This window comes from Thalassophryne amazonica, chromosome 16 (assembly GCF_902500255.1).
Source record: "Thalassophryne amazonica chromosome 16, fThaAma1.1, whole genome shotgun sequence".
NCBI classification, from domain to species: Eukaryota; Metazoa; Chordata; class Actinopteri; order Batrachoidiformes; family Batrachoididae; genus Thalassophryne; species Thalassophryne amazonica.
Window position 1 is genome coordinate 47,005,639 of NC_047118.1, and position 13,036 is coordinate 47,018,674.

The following is a 13,036-nucleotide window of genomic DNA, read 5'->3' on the forward strand; positions in this document are numbered from 1 at the left end:
TTTGTGGCTCAAATACCGTGCACACCTCCTTTTTATGCATTATAAGGATTGGAGATAAAGTAACAAATTTTATTTCAACCCTTGTTTTTGTTTGTTTTTTTGTTTTTTTTTTTAAATAAATACTTTACAATAACCCCAAAACTAACGCACTTGAAGGAGGTGCATTTGTGTGCAATCTAATTTAGTCTGAATCCAAATAATCCAGTGTGCGTAAATCAAAAAGCGCAACTGATGTTTGCATTTAGGAGATCTTACCCGTTATAATGATCATCCTATCATAATTAGATATGTTGCTATTATTATTTAAGTTGAAATGAGGCCCTGTTTAATAATTTAACTCTTTATCAGTCCGTTTTATCTTTTCAGAGGATTGGCGTTCGTTTGTAAATTAAAGTTGAAGAAATGGGGATCTTGGCATCATATTCCATTTTTTACCCTTTTTTCCTTCTTCTTCTTCTTCTTCTTCTTCTTAATGACTTTACAGATTTATTTTGGCCACCAAGAGGAGCGACTTCACTGTCTCACAATGATGTGTGTGACATAGTAAACCGCAGCCAATGAGCGCGCTGCGAGCAGAGAGGAGGCAGACAGTTTTCTTTTACGCACGGTGCGCTCTGGTCAGGACGCACACGCTGCGCCGTCCGTGCTCCCAAGATCCTCTTCACAACACAGAAAAAGACAAGGTCCAGTTTCGGATCAAGAGGACACAAATAAGAGGGATTTTTAAACACTTTTAAAAAAATCGAGTCTTTCCGTGGAGTTCTTGGGGTATTCGTCGTTGCGCTCCTGCCGCGCGCGTCTTGTTCGTATTCCTGCGTGATCGTTTGAAACCAGGAGCGCCACGAGCTTTCAGCTGGGATATAACGGGGAGTAAATCCACCTCAACCCCCGAACAGTGCGGACACGTTTAAATATCAGCGCGCAGCAGGTTTTTGGACCCCCCCCCCCCCCCCCCCACCCCCCTCCAAAAACTCAACCCCCCAAAAAACAGTTTGTTGACTTGGGGTCGCCTTATGATGACTCGCACGCGGCGGTCGTGCTGACCCTTCTTACGTCTCCCCTCACCTCAATGATGACGATGAGCTCGATATCAGACACTTTGGTCCCGCCTGATCCGTCCAAATCTGCGTTTTTGGAGTTCGGCGGCCACGGCTACCCAGGGCACCCCGGACACCAGCAGCCCTCACCCGGCTTGTCCCACAGCCATTACTCGGTGCACGGCCTGCACGCCGTCGGGCCCTCGCAGCACGAAAGCCCTTTTTCTCCCGGCGCGTCCTCGTACGGTCGCCCGCTGGGGTACCCGCCGTACCACACCTCCGTGGGCGCGCCGCACCCCGGAGCCTACCTGCCCTACCAGCACGGGGGTCACGGCGGCGCGCTTGGACACACGAGACTGGAGGATGCTGGTAGGTTTTCACACACACACATACACACATATCTTCGTATTATAAACCAACAGGGGTGGGGAGGAAAAAAAACAATTAATTTGTGCATTTTGATGTATATATATTTTACACCATATGAATTAAACTCACGCTTAATATGCTGCAAATAATCATAATAAATAAATAAATACATGCAAGGGATGCGGATGCAGCTGGTAAACTAATGGGCCTCATGTTCAAGTTATGTTTTTCACATTTTACCCATAACGACAGGGAAAAAAAAACGCACACTTTAAGTCAACTTTGCTATGACTTTTGGGTTAAAAACTAGCATTTTTAAATGTTATACTGTGAAAGGTAATTTTACACATTTATCTCTGTATTTAGTTCCACATTCATGTCGATTTGTTGAAATAGTTTCTGAAAAAGTAATAGGCCTAATTAGTATTGAACTAAATGTTGGGTTAAATATTTAGACAAATGTGAACTGACATATTTATTTAAATGTTTTTTATAAACACTTCATTAAATATTTTAATAGATGTTTAATTCAATACTTTCCTAAACATTTAGTTAATTATAAAAACCCAAGTACACGAACATTTCCTGTATATTAAAAATTACAATTTGTAAGATGAGTGTCATGGAAAAAGTGAGTTCAAACATCGTTGTTGGAATTGTTGTTATTTTGGCTAAATGTAGATCATTTGAACCCTCCGTTGGCAAATAACACTCCATATTTGAATTGTATTTTTGGGGAGGGAAAAGTCACAAAGTGGGGAAAGAGTGTGCGCACAGGACAATCTGCAGAGAGCAGAAATGAAAGATAACCTCATGCTAAAAATAAGGCACCAAATCTAAAATGGGTATCAAATACGGTTTATTTACTCAGATTCATTCACGTTCATGCTCGGAACCAATTCATACGCGTTTTCGAGCGCGCCCACGTAACGCGCAGAGCTCAGCAAAATTGTAGTGGTTTAACCAAATTCTGTTAAATAAGATGAACATTTTTTCAGATCATAAAATGACTATTCAACCCGTCCTACAAGAGAAAGTATTCTTAAACATAGCTTAAATATGATGTTGTAATTCAGTTTGAATCGTGGGTGTTTGCTGACTGGGTTGGTTTGCTGACACGTTGATTACTTTCTAAAGTCGAGCACCCCGCCTGTAGAGCGCAAACCTCCACCAACACCAGTTTCCAGTTCCACAAATTTTTATCTTGGAGAAAAAAAATTTAAGTTCAAAGTCCTGTTAGAAGTGGCTTTTCATAAATTAAATTAGATTTGATCAAATGTCAGGAGTATGTATTACTTCATGCACTTGAATCAAAGTTTTTTGTGGTGTTGTCAGTTTTTTGTTTTTTTTTTCAGCTTTTTCAATTTCTGAATTCTTTTCCAGATAATTTTCACAGAACATTAGTTATCGCTGCTATAGGCACAATTTGTCATTGCTTTGTGGCACTTGTTTTTCCCACTGATAACTGGAAGAAAGACAAACAGGCACAAAATTGGAACCTCTATGCAATTTTGGTGGTAAATCTATAACAGAAAAATGAGAGTGACTTTTGGGCACTTTTGATCGAGATATAATGCAAAATATACACCAAATGGGCTTTTCAATATTAAATTCAAATGTACACAAAATACACGATTCGCATCAGATCTGTATTTGTCAGGCGATAATGAGTGCCAGTCTGCAACTCACTTTCAAATATGAGAGTGACTGCGGCATGTTTGATTAAGATATAATGTAAAATATACATTAAATGGAGTTTTCAATGTTAAATTTAAATGGCCACAGCATTGGCCATCTGTATCAGGTCCAGATTAAACTTTGTCAGTCGATGATAAAGGATAGCATCCTACATAACACTCTCAAATATGAAATAAATTTGATCTTTCGTGACAGTGTTATGAATTTATGAAAATGAGTTCAATGTTAAAGTATAGAGATTTTTCAAATATTTTTTCCTGACTTTGACCTTTGACCTATGACCTTGAAATTGAATCAGTTATTGCCTATCAGGATATGAATCCCCTAAAAAAAAAATCAGAACAATATCTGAAAAATTGTTGGTTCCAGTCTGTTCACAAACAAATGCAAACGGGTGCAAACATGACCTCCACCCAACTTCGTTGGCAGAGGTAAAAACTGATTGTGTTCGAAGGCATTGCAGTAAACTGTGAAAGTATGTTCTCTCTCTCTCTCTCTCTCTCTCTCTCTCTCTCTCTGTCTATATATATATATATATATATATATATATATATATATATATATATATATATATATATATATATATATATATATATATATATATATATAGACAGTACATGTCAACACAAAGATAATTACCAATCATGAATTACTGATAGCGTGACTGTGAAAATCTTGTTAATTACATCCTGACTTTAATTGCAGACTAGTTACAACAAATGAAAAGTGGTCACACGTTTTCTCATTTCTATTTATTTAGAAATACTAAGAATATGTATATAAATGTAGGAATAAAACTTTAGTACAGTGGGTGTATTATTATTATTATTATTATTATTATTATTATTATTATTATTATTATTATTATTATTATTATTATTATTGCAGGTTTTTGCTGTAATTAATTTAATATTTAAAACACACTTTCTTGCTTGCTTGTTTTCTTCCTTGCTTTCGGTCTGACTGTTATCTGAGCGTCTTGTGGGGCCTTTGCTTGTGCACAGCTGTTCTCTGCTGCACTGCAGGCTATGAGCTCATGTCAAAACAAAGATTGGCGTGGGCGAACATACACGATTATGTTGCTCTTGATACAAAAAAGAAAAAAAACTTGCTTCTTCCTAGCAGCATATATATGATTTCAATAAGCCAGAAGGTTGATCATTGTTGTTATATTAACTCAGTCTGACAGACATCCACACATTTAGATTCATATAGTTTTTCTTTGTATTTGAAATACCAGACTGCACTTTTATTTGAAGGTTCTCACATGCTTTTAAGACTTTATATGAAAAGTAACAGGCGTTCTTATCTTACTGTGTAAATTTATATCATTAGTATAAAAAAATGTCACCACATTTTCACACTTTCGTGTTTTTCAGGTTTTGTTCAGGATTTTGTTCCATTACTACAAAATATAACTTTTGTGTAACTCCAGCACCATCATATTTATGAAAAAAAATAGACATTCCCAGAAGTGCTGTCATCATTTCCCATATTTCTATTTCAGTTTCTTTCAAATATATCCCGAATGGAAAACATTAAGTGTCACGTTACAGATCCCACTTCGCAGGACCACAACACCACAGACCATAAAACTGTCAATATGTTTTTAACAATCCAGAAAATCAAATAATGTCTTCAACAAAAAGTAGTTTTAAAGAGTAAATGAGCTTTTGTATTTTCTAAAAGAAGACTGATTTCTAAGCAGTCTGTTCAAACACACAAGGCCAAAACCAATGTAAGAGAGTTCTGCTGCCGTCCCTCATTCAGATCATGAAAAACCCACAGCGATGATCGAGAACGGTGAGGTCCGTCTCAACGGGAAGGGCAAGAAGATCAGGAAGCCACGCACCATCTACTCCAGCCTGCAGCTTCAGGCACTCAACCAGCGCTTCCAGCAAACCCAGTACCTCGCTCTGCCAGAGAGGGCGGACCTGGCGGCCAAACTGGGCCTGACGCAGACCCAGGTAAAGAAACCAAAGCCTCTAAGCAGTCACATCCAATCACACGTTTGAAACAACTAATTTTTCACATTTTTCCATTTTAAGATGAAGCGCAGACTAAAGTTGTTTGTGAATATCTGCAAAATAATAGCTGGAAACGTAATATGTCTGAACAGATTACAAACAAATTTCTGTAATTAAGGGTGTGTTATGACTCATCTCAAAAGGAGTCAGTTGAGCTGCCGGGAGAATACCTGGTCTAACTTTTACATTTGTGTTCATGAAGCTGACAGGTCACAACAATCACAAACAGGCACTGTTACATTCTTCTTAAAGTGTCTTGCACACTTACTGTGGCTAGTGGCGTCTTCTTAATTAGGGTTTTTGTAATTACTGTCTAGTATATCTTAGTCACGGAAACACAACGGCACACAGAGCAAAGATGTGGCAAATGTGCATCGTAAATGTTTCAAAATAAAAACAGTGGAACTAATTATACACATAAACCCATTCAGGAGAAAATCTGATTGATTGATTGATTTTTCAACTCCTTACAGCTATGACATTTATTAGTGCAACCATTCCCAAATGTAAGAAAATCTGGGCCCACTGGGAAATCTGAAAATTGTTTCAGGTCAACACAAAACCATCCATCGATTTTTTTTTTTTTTTTTTTTCCTATACCGTTTACTCCACCCACACTCAAAAAACTGATGCTTTGGAACTCAATTCAGTTATGAGTAGGATTTCCATCTAAAAAATATATGTAGCCCCAACTAAAAAACACATTCATGCAAGAAAATTTTATTTAATGTAGTTGGGACAACATACACAGTAAATTTTGCTGAGTAAAATTTACTCTGCCCGGATAACATTTGGTCCCAGTCTAAACAGAATAAAATACACTCTATTAAAGAGTGAAATCAGCTCTACCAAGAGTTGATTTTACACTGTGATAGAGTATATTTAACTCTATTGGGACTGGGACCAAATGTTATCCTGGCAGAGTAGATTTTACTCTGCAAAATTTATTGTGTATATTTATTAGATGAAAATCCTGCCCATAACTGAATTGAGTTCCTCCAATGAGTCATTTGTTTGAGTGATACACTCAAACAAATGACTCACTGGACTGAATTTCCATCTAATAAATATATGTAGTCCCAACTAAATTACATTATCTTGCATGGATGTGCTTTATTTGAGTTGGGGCTACATATATTTATTAGATGGAAATCCTGCATATAATTGAATTGAGTTCATCCAATGAGCCATTTTTTGAGTGCAATTAAGGGTTATATATATATATATATATATATATATATATATATATATAAAACTGAGGACACTAATTGTGAGTGTCATGATTGGGTATAAAAGGAGCATCCCCAAAAGGCTCAGCATTCAACAAGCAAAGATGGGGTGAGAATCACCACTTTGTGAACAACTGTGTGAAAAAAATAGTCCAGCAGTGTAAGAACAATGTTTCTCAACATTCAGTTGCAAGGAATTTAGGGATTCCATCATCTACAGTCCATAATATAATCAGAGGATTCAGAAAATCTGGAGAATTTTCTACATGTAAGCGGCAAGGCCAAAAAACAATATTGAATGCCCGTGACATTCGATCCCTCAGGCGGCACTGCATTAAAAACCAACATTGTGTAAAGAATCTAATCCCGTGGGCTCAGGAACACTTCAGAAGACTATTGTCACATAACACAGATCATCGCTACATCTACAAGTGCAAGTTAAAACTCTTACCATGGAAAGTGAAAGCCATACATCAACAACATCCAGAAACGCACCCGCCTTCTCTGGGCCCGAGCTCATTTGACATGGACAGACGCAAAGTGGAAAAGTGTGCTGTGGTCTGATGAGTCCACATTTCAAATTGTTTTTGGAAATCATGGATGTCGTGTCCTCTGGACAAAAGAGGATAAAGACCATCCAGATTGTTACCAGTGCAAAGTTCAAAAGCCAGCATCTGCAGCCCAGTATCACGTTTTTTTGTTGTTGTTGTTTGTTTGTTTGTTTGTTTTTTTGTGCTCCCATGACAAAATGAGTCATGGGAGAAATTTTCGTGATGGAGCTTTTTATAACTCACTATTACTAACCCTACTCCCACCTCCAACCCTAACCTTAACCATAACCTAATCTTACTCCTTCCCCCCACCCTAACCATAACCTCCCCGACCCACCTGCTTCACTTTTAATTTTGTGCAGCCATCATGGAATGAATGAGAATGAATTCGTGCTACTGTGAAGAAAATGACTCGCTTTTTGTCACAATATCACGAACCAATAGATTAATGTATATTTCGTGCTGCTGAAGCATGACTTGCTGTGAGACCAGGTTGAGTATGGGGGTGTGTTAGTGCCCATGGCATGGGCAACTTATACATCTGTGATGGCACCATCAGTGCTGAAAGGTACATCCAGGTTTTGGAGCAACACATGCTGCCATCCAAGCAACGTCTTTTTCAGGGGCATCCCTGCTTATTTCAGCAAGGCAATGCTAAGCCACATTCTGCACGTGTTACAACAGCGTGGCTTCATAGTAAAAGAGTGCGGGTACTAGACTGGCCTGTCTGCAGTCCAGACCTGTCACCCACTGAAAATGTGTGGCGCATTATGAAGTGCAAAATACGACAACAGAGACCCCGAACTGCTGAACACCTGAAGTTGTACATCAAGCAAGAATGGGAAAGAATTCCACCTACAAAGCTTCAACAATTAGTATCTTCAGTTCCCAAACGCTTATTGAGTGTTGTTAGAAGGAAAAGTGATGTAGCACAGTGGTAAACATACCACTGTCCCAGCTTTTTTGAAACGTGTTGCAGGCATCCATTTCAAAATGAGCAAATATTTGCACAAAAACAACGTTTATCAGTGTGAACATTAAATATCTTGTCTTTTTGGTGTATTCAATTGAATATAGATTGAAGAGGATTTGCAAATCATTGTATTCTGTTTTTATTTACATTTTACACAATGTACCAACTTCACTGGAATTGGGGTTGTATATATATATATATATATATATATATAGAGAGAGAGAGAGAGAGAGAGAGAGAGATACAAAGTAGGTCAGATAAATTAGTAATTTTTAGTTAATTTTAAGCTTTACTGCAAAATTTAATGTCAGGGGTTGTTTGTTTGAAATAAACTGTTGTGGCCCAACTGCATGCCGCACACTTTCGGAATCAATGCTCTAATGATTTGTAGACGCTGGACAACCTTGTCTAAGAAATACTTCCAAGCTGGAAAGGTACTCAGCGGAGCATGTTCTTTTGGTGAGGTGTGTCTTTGTTTATCCTGGGCTTTGGAAAAGCCCATACAGTTGTGCTCCAAAGTTTACATGCCCTGGCAGATTTTGTTTTTTTTTTTTTTTTTTGGCCATTTTTCAGAGAATATGAATAATAACACAAAAAGGTTTTTTTCCACTCATGGTTAGTGGTTGTGTGAAGCTATTTATTGTCAAACAACTGTGTTTACTCTTTTTAAAATCATAATGACAACAGAAACTACCCAAATGACCCTGATCAAAAGTTTACATACCCCTGTTCTTGTTACACTGCTTTGCCCCCTTTAACATCAATGACAGCTTAGAATCTTTTGTGGGAGTTTTGGACGAGGCTCTCTGATGGTAAAGCTGCCACTGAATATGTTTCAGACTTTATTTACATCAATTATAAAGAAATACAAACAGTATGACACTCTATGGTAAATCCGCATGGAGTAGACAATTCTCAAAAACTGAGTGACTGTGCAAGAAGGAGAAGAGTGAGGAAAGCCACCAAGACACCCAGACAGCTCAGGAGAAGTTATGGGCTTATGTGGCTGTGATTGGAGAAATTGTGCACAGTGCATGTTTTGCATATTTTGTATCACGACTAGCTTCATACTGGAGTAGAGCAGAGAAGGATATTCTTTCACCAAAACAGATCAAATCTAGGCTTGCATCTCAGATGTACCTTCTGTCAATTTGTAGCTAAACTTTCAGGTCTTCTTAAGAAAATCCTCCTCTATACCACTTCATCATGAAGCTGTATAACTGGTGATACAAAATGCAAAGCTTGCACTGTGCACAATTGCCACAGCAGATTAGTCACTTCCATCTCACCCTGTCCTCTGTCTGTCCTCTGTGCCCTCACCACATCCATAAACCTCCTCTTTGGCCTCCCTCTTCTCCTCCTGCCTGGTGGCTCCATCCTCAGCATCTTTCTTCCTGTATACCCTGGATCCCTCCTCTGCACGTGTCCAAACTATCTCAGTCTTGCCTCTCTGACTTTGTCTCCAAACCGACCCACCTGAGCTGTTTCTCTGATGTATTTATTCCTAATCCTGTACATCAACCCTGTTCTTAAAAATAGGAACCAGCACACTTAGTCTATATTCTTCAGGCATCCTTTCACTTTCCAAGATTTCATTAAACAACCTGGTTAGAAACTCCACTGCCATCTCTCCAAGACATTTCCATGCCTCCACTGGAATGTCATCTGGACCAACTGCCTTTCCACTCTTTATCCTCTTCATCACTTCATCCTTACTAATCTCTTGCATTTCCTGATTTATTCTCTCCACATCATCCAGCCTTTTCTCTCTCTCATTTTCTTGAATGAATTTGAATGAATAAATTTATTCGGCACACAAACTCAACAATAAGAAAAAACTGATAAACAAGAACAAAAATTGATAAACAAGACAATTCACCAGTGAACATGTGTGACTGAAAGGGTGTGGGCAGAAGCAAAACTTATAAATGACCATTCCTTATATATAGATACATACATACACATAAATGCATACTTCCAACAGCAAATGCCAGCACAGACAGTATAAATTAATCAAAAAAAAAAAAAAAAAAACACAGCCAGACACAGTACACAATCCCCCAAAAACAGTAGCAAAAAAAATCTATAAACCTAGTTCTTCACATTATAAGAAGCAATTATATTGTTCTTATAGAGCCTTTTAAAACCGACTAATGTACCAGATAATTTGATGTTATCAGGACAGTTATTCAAAATATTAACACCTTTAACAGAAATGCAATGACTTTTTACAGTTGTTCGAATCTTTGACTTCTCAAATACTAACGTTCCGCTCAAATTGTAATTGGACTCTCATTTTAAACAGATCCTGGACATGTTGACGAAAAAATTTGTTTTTGACTTTATACATGATTTGAATTGTGGTGTTTTCAACCAAGTCCCAGTATTTTAAAATATATAAACCGACAAAGGGTTTGTCACTAATAATTCTTATGGCTTTCTTTTGTAGTAAAAATATTAGTTTTGTATGTGTTTCCCCAAACCTCAATACAATAGGTCATATATGGAACAAGTAATGTAAATCCCTTCGGCTGCTCCCTTGTTTGCACTTGGGGTCACCTCAGCAGATTCAAGGTGGATCTGCATGTTGAATTGGCACAAGTTTTACACCAGATGCCTTTCCTGATGCAACTCCACATTACATGGAGAAATGTGGCAGGGTGGGATTTGAACCGGGAACCTTCCATGCACTAACCGCTTGACCACCCCCCCTGCTCTATGGAACAAGTAATGAATGATATAAAATAGTTCTTCATTTTCTTCATTCATCCGCTCCTCAAAATATTCCCCCCCACCTTCTTTATACACTCTTCTCATTTGTCAGTACTTTACCATCTGCATTTTTTACGACCCTAACCTGCTGCACATCCTTTCCAGCTCTGTCCTTTTGTCTGGCCAATCAATACAAGTCCTTTTCTCCTTCTTTACTGTTAAATTTCTTGTACAGCTCGCTAAATGCCTTTTCCTTAGCTTTTGCTACTTCTCTTTTTTCCTTACACCGTGTGTCCTCATATTCCTGTCTACTTTCTTCATCTCTCTGATCCCAATTCTTTTATGCCAGCCTCTTTCTCCTTATGCTTTCCTGAACATCTTCATTCCACCACCAAGTCTCTTTGTCTTCCTTCCACTATCCAGATGTCACACCCAGTACCTTCCTAACTGTCTCTCTCACCATATCTGCAGTACATTTCCAGTTATCCAAAATTGCTTCCCCTCCATCCAGTGCCTCTCTCACCTGCTCACTGAATTTTATGCAGCAGTCTTTCTGCTTTAGCTTCCACCATCTGATCCTTTGTTGAGCTCTCACTCTCTTCTTCTTCTTCCTCTTCTTCTTTACCTCTAAAGTCATCCTCCAAACCACCATCCTATTCCGTCTAGCTACACTCACTCCTGCCACCACCTTACAGTCCCCAATTTCTTTAAGCTTGCATCTCCGACAGAGAATGTAATCTACCTGTGTGCACCTTCATCCACTCCTACATGTCACCCTGAAAAGGGAGGACCCTTTTCTCAAAGTTGGTATTCACCACAGCCATTTCCATCCTTTTTGCAAAATCAACTACCATCTGTCCTTCCCCATTTCTGTACTTGATACCATATCTGCCCATTAACTTTCTCATCACCTCTGTTCCCTTTGCCACCATGCTCATTGAAGTCCACTCCTATCACCACTCTTTCGTGCTTGGGCACACTCTCCACCAACTCATCTAACTCACTCCAGAAATCTTCTTTCTCCTTTGTCTAACAACCTACCTATGGGGCATATGCACTGATGATATTCATCATCACCCCTTCAATTTCCAACTTTGCACTCCTCACCCTACCAGACACTCACTTAACCTCCAACACACTCTTAACATACTCTTCCTTTAAAATGACCCCAACACCATTTCTCTTCCGATCAACACCATGATACAACAACTTAAACCCACCACCTATGCTCCTGGCCTTACTTCCCCTCTACTTGGTCTCTTGTAAACACAATATGTCTACCTTTCTTGTACATCCAAATTTAAATTAATTTCTTTCCACCAATATATATTTATAAGATGGAAATAATTGAATTGAGTGAATTCAATTAGTCTTTTTTCTGTGTATATCCACTGACAATGTCTGACACATGGTGGATTGTTCATGAATGCTGGTTGGATGATGGATCTGGGGCAGGTGTTGCTGAGATAGGTAGAGAGAGAGAGAGAGAGAGAGAGAGAGAGAGAGAGAGAGAGAGAGAGAGAGAGAGAGAGAGAGAGAGAGAGGAGATAGAGAGGAGAGAGAGAGAGAGTTCCTGATCAGAAATGTAATAAATCAGATTTTTTCACAGCGGTAACATATTAAAACTCAAATAACACAGTCATACATCCACCCAACCCAGCAAAAAGGAGTTTGTATGAATTTATCTTGTAAAGAAAAAGAGATGATGGAGCTTGGTGTGCAGGGACCATTTCTGCACAGAATTAATCAGAGGAATAAACTATTTTCTGTTTGTTAAACACTAGCTATGCTGTAAAACTCAAATGACACACTCACAACTCTACATAATCCCGTGGAAATGATTTAGTATGAATGTAGCTCAAGCAGACACTTCTTCATTCTCTCTCTATCTCTCTCTTGCATATGTGTGTGGTTTTGAAGTAGCTTGAAATGAGCTTCTCAGTTTCTTTCATATCCAAATCATAGGTCGGGCGGCCAGTCAAGCGACTGCTGCTTGTATAATATAGGGACAAAAATAATAAAGCTTGTCATCCTATAAACAGATATTGTGATCCATATTAAAGCATACTGTTCTTGGATATTGTTGCATTAATATGAAAATTTATTTAATTGAATCCATGCATTATTTCTTAAGAAATTGAAAAAAAAGTTGGAAAAATGGATTATTTCACAATATTGGCTGAAATTAGAAAAAAAAATCAGATCAGAGCATGTGGGATAAAGGCAAAAGTCTATAACGACTTCTGTAACATATTTGAATTTGAATTTATTAGACACCCATGCATAACACAAGTTCACTCATACACAAACAACCAAACTCATAACAGAAAAGTCAAAGGTGAAAATAAATATAAGAAAATAAACAAAATACATGGTGCCTAAAGGCATAGGCAGAGGCAACACTTATCAATGCCTACACCCCTGTATAAAGTTTTACACC

The 13,036-nt window shown here is 38.3% G+C and overlaps 1 protein-coding gene across 1 annotated transcript in view; it reads left to right on the top strand.

Moving 5' to 3' along the window:
• The first annotated feature begins 663 nt into the window (after positions 1-663).
• Positions 664-13,036, top strand: part of LOC117528467 (homeobox protein Dlx4a-like) — a 31,400-nt gene continuing 19,027 nt past the window's right edge. The window contains exons 1-2 of the mRNA XM_034191103.1: positions 664-1,406; positions 4,875-5,071. Of these exons, the coding sequence (XP_034046994.1) occupies positions 1,070-1,406; positions 4,875-5,071 (534 nt within the window). The 5' untranslated portion in view covers positions 664-1,069. The remainder of the gene's footprint in view (positions 1,407-4,874; positions 5,072-13,036) is intronic.